This window comes from Vanellus vanellus, assembly GCF_965231255.1.
Source record: "Vanellus vanellus genome assembly, chromosome: 2".
Lineage (NCBI taxonomy): Eukaryota > Metazoa > Chordata > Aves > Charadriiformes > Charadriidae > Vanellus > Vanellus vanellus.
In genome coordinates, this window is record NC_138906.1 from 26,851,383 (window position 1) to 26,865,444 (window position 14,062).

At 39.4% G+C, this 14,062-nt stretch overlaps 1 protein-coding gene across 1 annotated transcript in view; it reads right to left on the reverse strand.

Annotated features, from left to right (window-relative positions):
- Positions 1-2,158: 2,158 nt before the first annotated feature.
- Positions 2,159-14,062, reverse strand: part of CDK6 (cyclin dependent kinase 6) — a gene marked incomplete at its 3' end in the record, with an annotated part of 126,806 nt that continues 114,902 nt past the window's right edge. The window contains exons 6-8 of the mRNA XM_082479828.1: positions 8,149-8,199; positions 4,152-4,287; positions 2,159-2,305 (exon numbers count right to left, since the gene is read on the reverse strand). Coding sequence (XP_082335954.1) covers positions 2,159-2,305; positions 4,152-4,287; positions 8,149-8,199 — 334 coding nt within the window. The remainder of the gene's footprint in view (positions 2,306-4,151; positions 4,288-8,148; positions 8,200-14,062) is intronic.

Genomic DNA, 14,062 nt, shown 5'->3' on the forward strand with positions numbered 1-14,062 from the left:
CGCTCCCTGGCCTTCAGCTTGCCACTCGTAGAGCTTCCAAAATTCTTGTGTTATGCATCTGTAGTATCTCTGCGTGCAGATGCCTCGTGCGTGCTCTTGCCAGGCCTAATTTGCAACTTGCCTGTTCACGCTGGTAGGTTTTGCATAGGCACCATTCTGGGCATGAAGAAAAACACAGGCCGCTGCATGCATGCATGCATGCAAGTGGTCCTTTTAAAATCTGGCTTGTTTAAAATAGAATGAATTTAACCATACGCCACATAGTTATGTGTCTAACAGTAACAAAAAGCTTCATCCAAGAGACAGATAAGATCCACTCACTATCCTAGCAATGGACCATGTCCCAGCCAGTGCAGACACCTGAAAGAGAGTTAACAGTGAAGTTCTCCACAACAGCCAGTCTGTCACAGGACTGAGAAACCTGCCAGGGAGACGGCTACAAGTTCCCGTGCCACAGCTGGAAAAATTATATTGCTCAGCTCACTGCTACAAACCTGCTTCTGCCAAGCACACTGTGAATGAGGATACAACGCTGGCTCACTAGCTCGGCAAGATGAAATAGAGATGAGGAAGACTGAAGCCGAAGGGACTATCACAGGAGTAAGCAAAGCTAGCTGCCTCACTTAACATCAGCTATACTGCAATAGTGTATACTTATGTTTTTACAGTAAGGCTAACTTGTTGGACCAACATTTTCCCCCAAGTTATAGCCAGGTAAATGCACTAAAGTCACGCTAGGGAACAGCTTTTATGGATTTAAAATATTTCTTTTTTTTTCCCAGTACAGTATTAAAAAAATAAAAGTTTCTTTTTAAAATACTGAAAATATATTTTAGTTAAGGTAAAAATACTAAATATAAAATTTAATGTAATATTTAAAATAACTGTGCTATAAAGGCATGTGAATTGCTTCGTTATTTTGACATTCAATAATGGCACATTAACCCTGGTGGAGAAGCATGTGCCAATATACCCACACGGTGGTTTAGGAGAGAAGCTCATGCATTTCTGCATAGAAAACAAGTCTGCTTAATAAATGAGATCTGAGGGATTTTGTGACAGTAATGTTCATGCACTTGCAATGCATGGGGGGTGTTGCAGGTAAGGCAGCGCAGTATACAGCATACAGTTCAGCACAAATACGTATCTGTGCTTACTACAGGTATAGGATTCTTTGCTTCTGAACTGGAAATATTTTTTCTCTTTTCCTTTTTGGCTGATAATCGGAACAGGTTGAAGGTGAAAATCTGTATTGGTTCGCATTGACTCTGCTCGTGCCTTTGAGCTGCATATCAGAAAATTTAGAACGAGAGAAAGAAAATGTGCTTGCAGCTGTTTCCAGGGGGAAATGATGGGTTAGATGGTGGGCTAGAATGTGGCTGGACTTCAACACAAACCAACCATTTGGAAATTGAAAGAGTCTTTAAGAACAGGACTAGCAGTTTTTTAAACACTTGTTTTTTGCAACATGCACACAAACGTAGCTAGATAATCCGTTTGTGTATGAAAAAACCTAAAAGTTGAGACATTTATTACAATCACCATCATCACTGTTATTTTTATAGAGCAATGAAGTCATAAAATAATCCATCCAAGTTTTCAACTGGGGAAGCACCTGCATATATGCTATGAATGAACAGTAGCTGGATGTATTAATGCATGTATCAGTTAACTGCAGGTTGCAGAGATCTGATATTTCAATACCATTCTTTAAATATCACTGTAAGAGATCATATAGTAATAAAAAAAAAAGTACCAAATCATGCTTCAGCAGCTAGAGAGATTGCATCATGTTTTGGCAGTGACTCGATCATCCTACTCCACACTGGCAGCATTCAATATTAAAAGGATAAAATGGCAGCAAAACCGGTCAGCAGCTTCTCTTCATCTGGAGTCTTCCCAGGTAGATAAACAAAACAAAAACAAAACAAACATAAAGCTGCAATGGGAGCAGGTCAAAGTCCTGGCCCTTGTGTTGCTCTGCTGGAAGTAAAGTAGATTGATTTCCTCGGATAAGCACATCACAATCCCAAAATAAAAGATAAGTGCGTAAAACCTCCAAATAATGATCTTCGCTAGAACAGCTATGGGGTTTGTATGGGACAGTGGCCTTGTCAGCTACACGTCTTGTTCGTTTATGGTTCATCTTCAGTCAGCATTATGATGCATTCACCTCACTGGAGTTTTGGCTGGATGACATGTGAGAGTCCAGATTCTCCTTGCATTTCTCCAGATCATGGAAATATGGGTGGGAGAGGGCAACATAGGCAGATATTCTCTTGGCTGGATTGAATGCTAAGCATTTCTGTAAGTATGAAAAGAAGTTGGTTTTAACTAAAATGTACAGTTAACAGTGCTAACATTGCATATATACATTACTTTGTGTCACCTTCAATTTATGATCAGTATGAGACACAACAGGGTTTCAGTAGGTGCTGCATAAGATGACCCCCCATATTAAAACAAGCAGTGGTGTCATAGTATACGAATATGGCATCCCCGAAGCTAATAGAAAATAAGAAGTCAGACAACTCAAGTATTCATAGTTTAGGAGACCCCAGAATTCGGATTTTCTTGAATTCACATGCACAGGACAGCTGTCTCACAGACTGCAGCAAGCAACTATTCACAAACAACTTTTGAATCCCCTCAGTTTTCAATGCACTGTTCTTTTGTGGTTAAACAAACATGAATGGCATAAGGTATATGTTCATCCCTAGGCTCAGCATTTCTATACGTGTTGGGTCTTTCACTTTGTAGCCTTCATATGCTAGTTTTGTGTTCAGTTTCTCTCTCTTCTTCCCCGCTGTACTTTGCTTGCCTTCTTTCCAGATACATATCCCCGCCTTTGTCCAGCCAGCACTGAAATCTCTCCCATAGCCTTGTGTTTTATACCTTGTTCTCTTTTCCTTCATTCACCTCCAAATAGGATTCTTCCTGCTATCCTTGTCTAACCACTTCCTACTCCTACTTTCTTTTCTTGTATCAGAATTCCTGTCTTTTAAGTTCTGAAATCAATTCAGCGACTTCCAGTTCTGCTCTCCCCTTTCATCTGTGGCTCCCAGTTCTCATCTTTTTGCCTAACAGGAACAGCCTTCCCACCTCACCTTCTAGGTATAGGTATTTGTTGTCTTCTTCCCTTCCATCATGCCTCACACTCGCTGAGTTCTCTGCCATATTTTATTCCTTGTTGTTCCTAGAATCTAATTCTTGTCCCACTTCTAGCTTCCATTTTCAGGCTGCCTGCAAGCACAATGGATGCATTTCTCCCTGTCATTTCAAGTGTCCAGATGTAGTCCAGCTTACTGCAGCTGGGAGCTGCAGTCACAAGGACAAATGGAGGACAATCTGCTCTTCAGTAGAGATCACTTTGGCTGGAGATAGCAGTTCCTGGAGGGATGCAGCAAGTCTTTCAGGAGTTGAGCTGAGCCCACTCTACCAAGCCCATGTGAAGCAAGATCTTTGAAAGGCTTCCAGAGAACAAATTTGTCTAGTTTTCAACAAGCCCAGGAAAATGCAAACTGAGGCAAGCCATTCCCTATATTCCATTCCAAGACTGAACTTCAAGGCTGGGGTTTATAACATATCTATAAAAATGATCAGAATAATTTAATTGAATTCAGTGTTACCAGTTGTACCGGCACAATTTGTTTGCTTCTGTTCAATCCTGCCATTTGTAAGAGGCAACAACTGGTGAATTCCAAATCTCAATTTTTCAGCATTCGATAGAAGGCACGCAGATGTAATCTGCCTCTACAGCCTATTTTCTGCTTTATACTGGGTCCACTCTACCATAAAAAATGGTAGATCAATTTTTGTACTCGTGTCCGGCTTATACTATAAGAATGGCTGAATCATTGGCACAAGACCAGTCAGTAATGAGGATCTAAGTGTAAGGTTTAAAGACAGGTTAAACAGGTATTTCCCTGACACGGTTCCTAGTCTCTAACTATTCTCAGCTCTGACACCTCTTGAGCCAAAGGTGGTGTCTTTGTGCTGATGTTTCACAGATTTAAATTAATTTGTCTACCTACTTCTGAGCTTTTCTTTAACAACTCCGTTAAATGGAAACATAAATGTTTGTTGGCATGTTGCATGCACAGTGGGAACTATCAGTCATGCGGCTTGGAGAACAACAAACAGAAACTCACAAGAAGCAAGTCTTTGCCCAGTTCATCAATATCTGGGACAAATTTTTCAATAGGTTGTGCAGGTCTGGAAGTGAAAGCATTTCTTGGAAGGGCAACGTCATTAGGCCAGTCCTCTTCTTCTGGGAGTCCAATTACACTGTGAAAGGAAAAACATAATGTCAGGTCTGAAATTTATGCAGTCTCCCCTTTATATTGATTATAGTGAGTGGCAGTTTACTTTATGACTAAGTCTTTTAGTTTAAATGAGATTAATTGTATAGTAGTGCACTGATCTCAGTGAATAGAGGCTGATGATTGTAGGTCCTCAGTGTGCTTGGTAGAAATCATTCTGTGGCCAGCACAGTTTTCTGGCCTAAGTCTCAATTTTCTGAGCCTTTTTGTTGAAAAAGGGCTGAGTGCTTTGGAAGAAAGTTGCTCAGCTCTTGACTAGATGGTGCAACATATGTCGCTCCAGGATGATTAAAAGCAGTAAGTTTCAAAGGGGAATTGCATGCAAGGATCTTTATTCACAAGAATAGGGACTGGGAGAAGAGTGTGGGTCAAGATGAGGGTAAGGCAATAAAAGGGATGTTTCATAATGCTTCAAAGCTATGTGCAGTAATTGTTGCCCAAATTTAAACAATTTATTTGCTTCACAATACAGGCTTTAAAGTCTCAATTCAGCAGTGGCATAGGACTTGAGTGTCTTTATGTTTCTACTTCCAATTGTAGTTTAGTTTTACTTTACACTTTAATAGAATATTTTAATTTCTTTTTATAATTTATTACTTTATCCTTTAAATTATAGAAGCTATTTATACCTATTGAATAATCATGCTAAAGTTTAAAACCCAAATAAGTGAAATAATAGGTAAGTGTCCGATGTTGGATCACATCTCATACATTTCGTGTTTTAGTCTGGGGATAATATTTGAAATGCCAGTTTCTGATGGACATTCTGGAAAAGAACATACATTACTTGTCAGGTTTCGGGGAAAATCAGTTTTTGCATCCTGTAAAATCGGGATTTTTACTAGAGACGCTGACAGGGTAAGACAAGGAGGAACACGCAAAAACTTCACTGAATGCTTGGGGCTGCACTAAGCCCAACGCCACTAGGGAGCAGCATTGACCTTCTTACTGAGGTTGGTAGTAAGACCGCATGAGGCCATAGGCCAAATACTGCGATGTAAATCATAGGTTACTTCGGTGAACTTAGCGGAATTACTCCACATCTACCTACGTTGATTTTAGACTGTAATTTGGCTCACCTAAAATACCTCCAAAAATTAGTATGTCCTCAAAACAACAGCATGCATAGAAGGGCAAAGCAATTAAAATCTCAGGACAATTTCATTTTACTACATCTGAAGATATCACAGCTCTTGGGAAATGATGTTAAATCTGTATGAAAAATTGAATTTGAATTTTAGCACCACAGGTACTGTGGGGTGGGTATGGGGCAACACCCTTGGCCATGGTGGTTAAAGCCACGCCGTTAGCTGTTTGAGGATCTGGACCCGCATTCAGTATAATACAAATAGCATCGTAGGAAGATAGGGGAGTTAAATATCTTAAATAACAATGACGGTTAACCTGCCATTCAAATGTGTTTGGTTAGTCCCAGTTTTTTTAACGTTTGCATGAGAGAGCATGAACACGCCAGAATAAGCACAGGCACAGGCAGAGCTAACAAAAAGAAACAAGGAGGCAGCCTGTCAGACAGGTAGGGTGGATAAGACCAAGAGTGGAAAGGAGAGGTATTTTTAGTTATACGCTCAAAACTCTTAATAATGAATGTCTGAGTAGATGCCCTCACTCTGGTCTGGTAGCACTACCATTTCAGTGGCTAAGTTTGGGAGTATCTGGGATGAGTTTCACCTCCTGCCAAAGGTTCGGGCCTGGTCTTGAGAAAGGCCGAGTACTCTCCACTCCCATTGATCACAATGGGAGACAAGTCTGCTCAAACCATTGCAGTGTTTATCTATGAGGATATCCCACACGCTGACAGCGGCCTGGAAAAACAGGCAATTGTTTTGGGCCACCTCTGAGGGATTTACCCTCAAATGCGGTGGAATTTTACCTGATGCACATGTAAAGCAAAGGTAGACCACCGCCCCATTATCTGAAAGAATGCATCAGTCCAGATTGCACGAAAATCCCAAAACTACTTTCTGTCCAAATTAGTCTGGAGAATGAGTCACTGCTGTAGAAAGCAACAATCCTCCTACAAGAAGAGCTATGCCTAACTGTAGGGGGTTCTCCAGCTGTTAAAACACAAAATAAACACTATTTAGCATAACCCCCCCAAATCCAAGAAAGAAATTTTTGAACTATTTAAGGAGAACTGCACAAAAGAAGAAAAATCAAACTTTCTCTTTAAGTTGATGTGTAATAAGGAATTTCTTCTAAAATTAGCACAGCATTTTCTCTTCTTGATGAATTCTTTTCTGCACAGGTAATCTCGGCCCCTAGGGATGGAAAGATCCCTGTTGGAGGCTGCCGCTAGCAGCTATGCATTTAATCCTAGCCCACTTGTTTTTTCCCCTTAAATGTCATAAACAAATCTAAATCCTTAAAAAAAATCACAGCTATGTCTCTTTTGATTATAAAATATGTTGTACATATCAAACCTGTCTTAATTTAAAAAAGCAGAATATTGTAGGACTGAAGGAGTAGCTTTGGCAGAAGAAGAAAAAGTAAACTTTAAGGACTGATTTTTCTGGATTGGGCAGGAAGAGCTATTCAGCGCATGACAAATTAACCACGCAAATGAGTCACATACACTGGTATGGTATGCAGGAAAGGGAAGTCAACTCTGTGAAATCAAGACCTGCAATTTAGGAACCTCATATTAAATAAGGAAAATGCTTAGAAACCTATCTCTTATGATTTGAGAATTGGAAAAATGGTTAAACAGAAAAATCCATTATTTTTTCTTTCAGCTCTTCTCCCTAGAAATTTTACTATCTTCTCTTTGGAATATCTTCAAGAGAATAATTTTTAAGCCTTCTCTCTCTCTCTCTCTCTCTCTGCTTATCTAGATCCAGATCCCTGGATCCCTGCAGGCTTTCCATACAAAAAGGGAGGACAGAGGTGCAGAGGCAAATGGGCATTCATTCTCTAAAGTGGGACATACATCAGATCTTAAATTTACATGGTTCTTATAAATTCAGAAACATTGCTTGCTCTGAAGAGCTTTTAGAAGAAAAAGTGATATAAACCTACTTAATTATCATATCAGTAATATCAATAACTTTTTTTTTTTTTTAACTAAGAGCATTCCAAAAGGAAGAGAATTATTCTACCTCAGAGAGTTTAGAGCCTCCCCACCTCCTCAACGTATTTGATATATCTGAAGAAGAAAAATGCAAACTTCTAGAATTATAAAATGGTTTGAAATAAAGCCAATTAGTTCACCTCTGACAAAGCACATGTTAAAATGCTGATATTCCTTCTGTTCTCACAGTTACCTTCCTGACCAAAACATGGACCTGAATCATTTTAACAGGCTACACAGTATATTTCAAAAGCTAGTACTTTCTTATGTACAGAAGTCTTTTCTGCAAAGAAGCTGTTGCTCATCATCTTAGAGATTTCAGTTTAATAACAATTTTAAAGTATTCTAATGTTTTCTGAAATACACAAAGAAATTACTGAAAAATAACCCCCCTGCATTTGTTTATGTGAAGAGAATCTCTTGGATCTCTCCGTTTAGGAATAAGCATGAATGGTACATGCGCAATATGTTTAAGAGATTTAAAAAGCCCAAAACAGAAGTCTCTCGTAACTTCCTGATGATGGCTGTTAGTTCTGCAGAACTATATTCCATGTTGCTTCCTCCTCCCACTCTGACACAGAATACACGGAAATATCATGTTGCATACGGTAGCAATAGGAAATATGTTCTAGGAATACTTTGTTCTGGTCACATTATTGCATAAAAACATGGCAAAGAGACCTCACAGTATTTCAACGGTAAACAGATATTGACATAATGCAACTAGTTATTACTTACTCAAAGATTTTTCCTAGCTGATCAACATCTGAATTTCCACGGAAGAGTGGTCTGAAAGAATAAAGAAATATTTTTTAGGATATGACTTACTTTAATTAATGTGAATTTGTATTTGTCATCGACAGCTGCCAACGCAGGGTGAAAAGGTTATTTTTTTTGAGAGCACACTTCTTCTGCCTCCATGCTTTATTCAGTCTGTGAGTGTACCTTTCAAGTTTCTACTAAAACTGGTAAAAAAGGGGACAGATGAGACATATTTTTGAATATGGTACTTTTAAAAATTTAATTGCATCCTTTAACACGAGTGAAATTACCTTCTCTCAACTAACACTATCCTATGAATCGTATCATTAACAAAATAATTTTCACTACAAAGAACATACTTAAATAGCTGTTTAGAGGGGGAAAACAGAGTGAATGTCATGCAATTCATTAAAACATAATAAAATTAGAGATTAACTATTATGGATATACATTCAAAATTAAATTTATTGTATATTGGAAACGTGCTCCTAAGTTTAAGGGGTCAAATAAATGACAATGGATTTATGAAGGTCTGTAAAGAATGGGGTGTGAAACAGTACAGAATTTACCTTGAAGGAGAGGAATACTTCTGCTGCATAAATAAAGACGTGTTCAGGAAAGAAACAAATTAATAGCCTGAATGTCCAAAGGCTTTCAGAAAAAACAGCAACTAAAAATACTTTCAGAGAGCGGTACGCTTTCTTTTTAAAGTGCAATTTAAAATATTTTCACTCATCATTTATAAAATACTATCACCCCATAGTGCCTAAGTAAAATATGAAATTCAGATTTGTATGGCTGTATTGCCATCTTTGTGTTGAATTCAGTAAGGTGTGATCAACAGTGCAATTTTATATTTAAACTCCCAAGGCATTCCAACAGGTTACTGATGAATGATTAAGGATCCAGCCAAGAATGAGGGCATCTGTGAAGATCAGGCCCCTGATGTTGTGTACCATTTCAGTTCAACAAATGGTGGATTACTCCAAGAAACACAATTCAGACACACTGCAGACTGAGCTACTAACTTGGGTCAACTGATAGCCGGGCTGCCCCTCTCTTCTGGAGCGCAGCTCTTGGAGTACAGTGCATGCTGTAAACTTACGGTTACAGTTTCCAAACCTGTTGTTCAACTGAGACCTGGTGACTTGACAAACAATGCATATTCCCATGTTTTCACTGGCAGCCTTTGCTTATGGAGAACCGTCAGTTCTCCTGCGTACTCCTTTTTTTCTGTCTGATACAGGTCTTTAACGGCAGCGATAGCCAAAGACATCATTTTACTCTTGCTCTTCATAGGAGAAGACCTCTCCCATCTACACTGGGAGAACAAGGAGTACTCAGCTATAATCCTTCCCTCTCATTGCCCATATGCAGGAGCAGGTGTAAGATCTGGGTGTCCTTTTTCTAACCATGAGTTAGTACTGAAAAATGGTGCTTTACATCTTGACACTCTCACATAGACAATAGATGTCCATGTCACTGCCCATCTTGTGGGTCCACACCAAATACAGTAAGTAGACACAGAGCACTGTGATATTTCTCAGTTAGACATAATAATCTCTGCAGAAATCTGTGCCACCAAGACAAAGAGCAAAGCAATTACTGGAAGACATCCTGACCATCTTTGACGAACTAAACGTGCATTTTGTCTCCTTCGTGTTTGCTCCTGTTCAGGTCATGTCATATCAACTTACACTGCAAACTGTTTTGCGCAGGGGCATTGAGAGAACAATTTAATTAAGTCTGATTTGAAATTATACGACATCAGATTGAAACTGATGGGGTAAAATGTGGTAGCCTGATACATGTCCATAAAGGGCTTTATTTATTTTGACTCTGAATAAATCCCAAATAATGGTAAGCGCTGCTTCCCATATATACATGATATTTACTGACTGCAGCCTCTTTAACAAGACTGTTTCAACTCATACTTAGCAGTTTCTGTATTTTTTTTTAAGCTTTCCAGCAACACTGGCTTCTACAAAAACCCAAAGCTTAATTTCACTCAGACAGGAGCATCTACTTCTGCTGTAGGTTTTGAGCCTGACTTTCAAAGTGGTCAGTAGCTACAATCCTAGTATTGTTTGTGGCAGCAGATACACTGCATCTCTTCCAAAGTCAGACAATATGACAACCTTATACTTTTTTTTTTTTTTAATGGCTGCTTAAAATTGTTAACATACTGTTACTTTGAGTATTTAATTTTGGCTCCAGCATTAGAATATTGAGGGCCTTTAAACTAACAAAATCTACACAATCAAATAATCCTATCCATGCAAATGAAAACTGTTTTAATGTTTTAAAATGTATGCTGAACCTTGTGTTAATGTGAAAGCTTGGCAAAGTCAGCCTTGTTCGCAAATCACCTCAGGCAGTGTCATGCCAAAACAAGTATGATTCTTGGGATTTTTAAGGGAGGTTTTTCCCATCGCTGCTGCTGTCTTAGATTCACTAAGGGCTGAAGCAAGAATTTAAATTCCTTTGAATACATAATTATACAACACAAGGTGACCTTCCAACATACTTTGATATTTCATCATAATGAGAAGTGTTATTAATTCATCTTTCAGCCTCCTATCCATCCCACCATCACAACTACAGCAGAATGCCAACTCCAGGCTAGGCACCAGTAATGTAATGAAATTTGCCTCGTGAATTTTGGCTGGAGGTTCAATTGGAATACTGGACGGATGATTGGGGAAGTAGATTCAGTTAATCAGCAGCTGTATGAAGATCTCGTCTCACATTTTGGCACTAGTTACTCTTTAGTAATGACTTGCCAGTGCTGCATGTCCAGTGTACAGAAAAACTTTCACCTCAAGCCAACTGTTTTTTTAATTCTATTCTTAAAGGGGGACATGAGCTCTCCCAGTACCACTGCACTGGGAGCATACTCAGCAGCCACAGAAATGTAAAATTTCACCTTTGTTCTTGGTATCTTTCACTTGACTCACTCACCCACTCACTCCCTGAGGTTTATTTATGCAAGCTGAATCCAGAAGTCCTTACTTGGGGATATGTTCTCCTCTCTGTGATGATAATCTGTTAAGACTGGTTAAACTCTGAGAGTCTGATTTTGTAGAATTCCTTCTTTCTTCCTTGGGAAAGGTATGGAGCTGGATTTGTCTCCTGTGGCAGAAGCTGTGAGTCTGTCTTTTTACTTCAAAGCACTCCTAAAATCCGCGTGTACATGTGTGTCAGGAAAGAGGGGTATTCCAATGGAGGAAAGAGCTATCCATGGGAATACACTTGCCTTTTGTTGTGTGGTTTCTTGATATTCTCAGCCTTCCCTGACTTTGCTTGCTACAAAATCCATGCTCTGAGGGCTCCAACACCATTGCTTTTACAAAACACACACTTGAGTAGGGAAGAAGATGAGATGAAAAGACTTACAGTGCACCCAAGACATTTAATTTCCCTATTTGCTCAAGAAGTCTCAGATGATGTTGTGTCCCCAAAATTTCCTATTTTTGTTGGTTGTTGCTTCTTTGATTTTTTAGGGCGAGGGGAGGAGGGAAATGTTACAGGGAATCTGCAGGTGTCCATCTTGTTTGACCACTCCTTCTCCAGGCCTTGGAGCTAGATCGTTACCCACTGCCTCTAGGATGGTGCCCACTGAATGGAGGAAAACCCCCTTCTTGTCTAAGGTAGGACTGTAATGCCCTTAGCCTACAGATACGAAGATGAGTTGGAGGCACCATATTACTACTGTGTCCTGCTAAAATAAACTCCTGCTGAGTCAATAAGCATCTACCTCAGTTCCTGAGGTACAAAACGTGCAGCTGCACAATTAAATGATATTAGCTACGAGTCTGCATTGTGACTATTTTCACAGGATAAATCTATCTACCTTTTTAAATGGCAGTTCAACACGAAGATGGATATAACTCCTGGGCTGCATGAGGAAGAGAACGCCAGCAGGTCGAGGGAGGTGCTCCTTCCCTTCTGCTCAGCACTGGTGAGGCCACACCTGGAGTGCTGGGTCCAGCTCTGGGTTCCCCAGTACAAGAGACAGGGACATAATGGAGACAGACCAGCAAAGGTCCAGGAAGATGATGAAGGGGCTATAGCATCTGACATATGAGGAAAGGCTGAGAGAGCTGGGACTGTTTAGCCTAGAGAAAAGAAGGCTCAGGGGGTGAATATCATTAATGTATATAAATACCCGGAGGTAGGGTGCAAAGAAGATGGAGTCAGGCTCTTTTTGGTGGTGCCCAGTGACAGGACAAGAGGCAATGGGCACAAATGGAAGCACAGGAGATTCTGTCTGAATATAAGGAAACACTTTTTTTACTGTGAGTGTGACCGAGCACTGGGACAAGTTGCCCAGGGAGGTTGTGGAGCCTCCCGCCTTGGAGATATTGAAAAGCCATCTGGATATGGCCCTAGGCAACCAGTTCTAGGTGGTCCTGCTTCAGCAGGGGGGATTGAACCAGGTGATCTCCAGAGTTCTCCTCCAACCTCAACCATCCTGTGATTCTGTGATAATACAGAAATACAAATAGAAATCACAGCATAAGGTTGCAATGTAAAACCTCACAAATCCTGAAAAAGTTACCATCTGCTTATAGTTTAGAAGGACTTGCACCACTCTTCTTCTGGCCAAAAGGCTCTCATGCTTATATCTAGCTGAACAAATTAGATTTCACCATTCACCAACTGTATGCTCTCTTCTCTTGTCCAAAGGAACATACTCAGCTAATGTCATTGTTTCAAGCCGAGTTTCACCATCACTGATTATTCTATCTGAACTGGATATTGGTGTCTGAAAGATTTTTTATTTTTTATAGACACTGTATTACATGTCTGTGCTACTCAATAGGAACTGAGATATAAACATTTCCTAAGCAAGTATCCATGAAAAAAAATTCCCTAGTGCAACTCCACAGACATGCCAAAGCAATTCTAAAAGTATTGTATAAAATGACAATGCAATGACACACAAAAGATAAATGAGGTTAAATCGTAAACTGGCCACATTACTTCTAGACTTTACTTTCAACCTCTGCTCTAGAAAGCAAAGAGGGCCTGTAACTTTTCATAAGAAAAGTTAGAATTTTCATAAAGATTGGAATTAAAGATATTGGTAAGCACTGCTCTCATCTATACTGCAGCACAGACACAAGGAAAATAACAGTCTAATATAACCACATACATTGAGGCACAGGAAAAGATTTCTGCAGGTTTCTTGATAGTGGCTGACTTTTTGAACCAATTAGTGGCATTCTGATTGGAAAATATCTTTACATTTCTGACACTGAGTTATTAAACTACAGGTAAAATGGGTACATGGAAGAAAGGCCATATGAAGAAAAACAGTATTGAAGAGGAAAAAAAAGTAAAGACGTTCTCTTTCTAACCAAAACATATTAGAGAGCTATCACAACAATTCTAGAGTTGCCAATAAAAAAGGGAAAGAATATAGCAGCAGTTCACGGAAGTGGTATAAGGAATTTTATAAGTCGGCTAGGTTGTACTAGTTGTATGTCTGTGTGTGTAAGAGCAACAAGGTGATGCTGAAGAAACTAAAAAAGCTAAAGCCAAGAAACATTTGCCAAGGAATCCTGCATCGTGCCGTGGGAAACCTGCCAAGCTACATAGTCTGTGACTCAGAGATATATTTAAATTATGGTGTTGTTTTTTTTTCTTTTCATGTTACAAAATGTGAATAGCTGGCAAATAATTTTCTCAGATTCTTAGTTACTTGTTATGAAGAAAATATTTTCATTTTTAGAATTAAAAACAAATAAGACCTAAAACTAGAATTATGAGATGACTAGAAATAACATGATCTGGACTGTCCTGTGGAAACCTTTATTCAGAGGGATTATTTCTGAGCTGATTCCTCACTCTTGCTCCGACCACTATTTCTCTTTGACAGAACCCC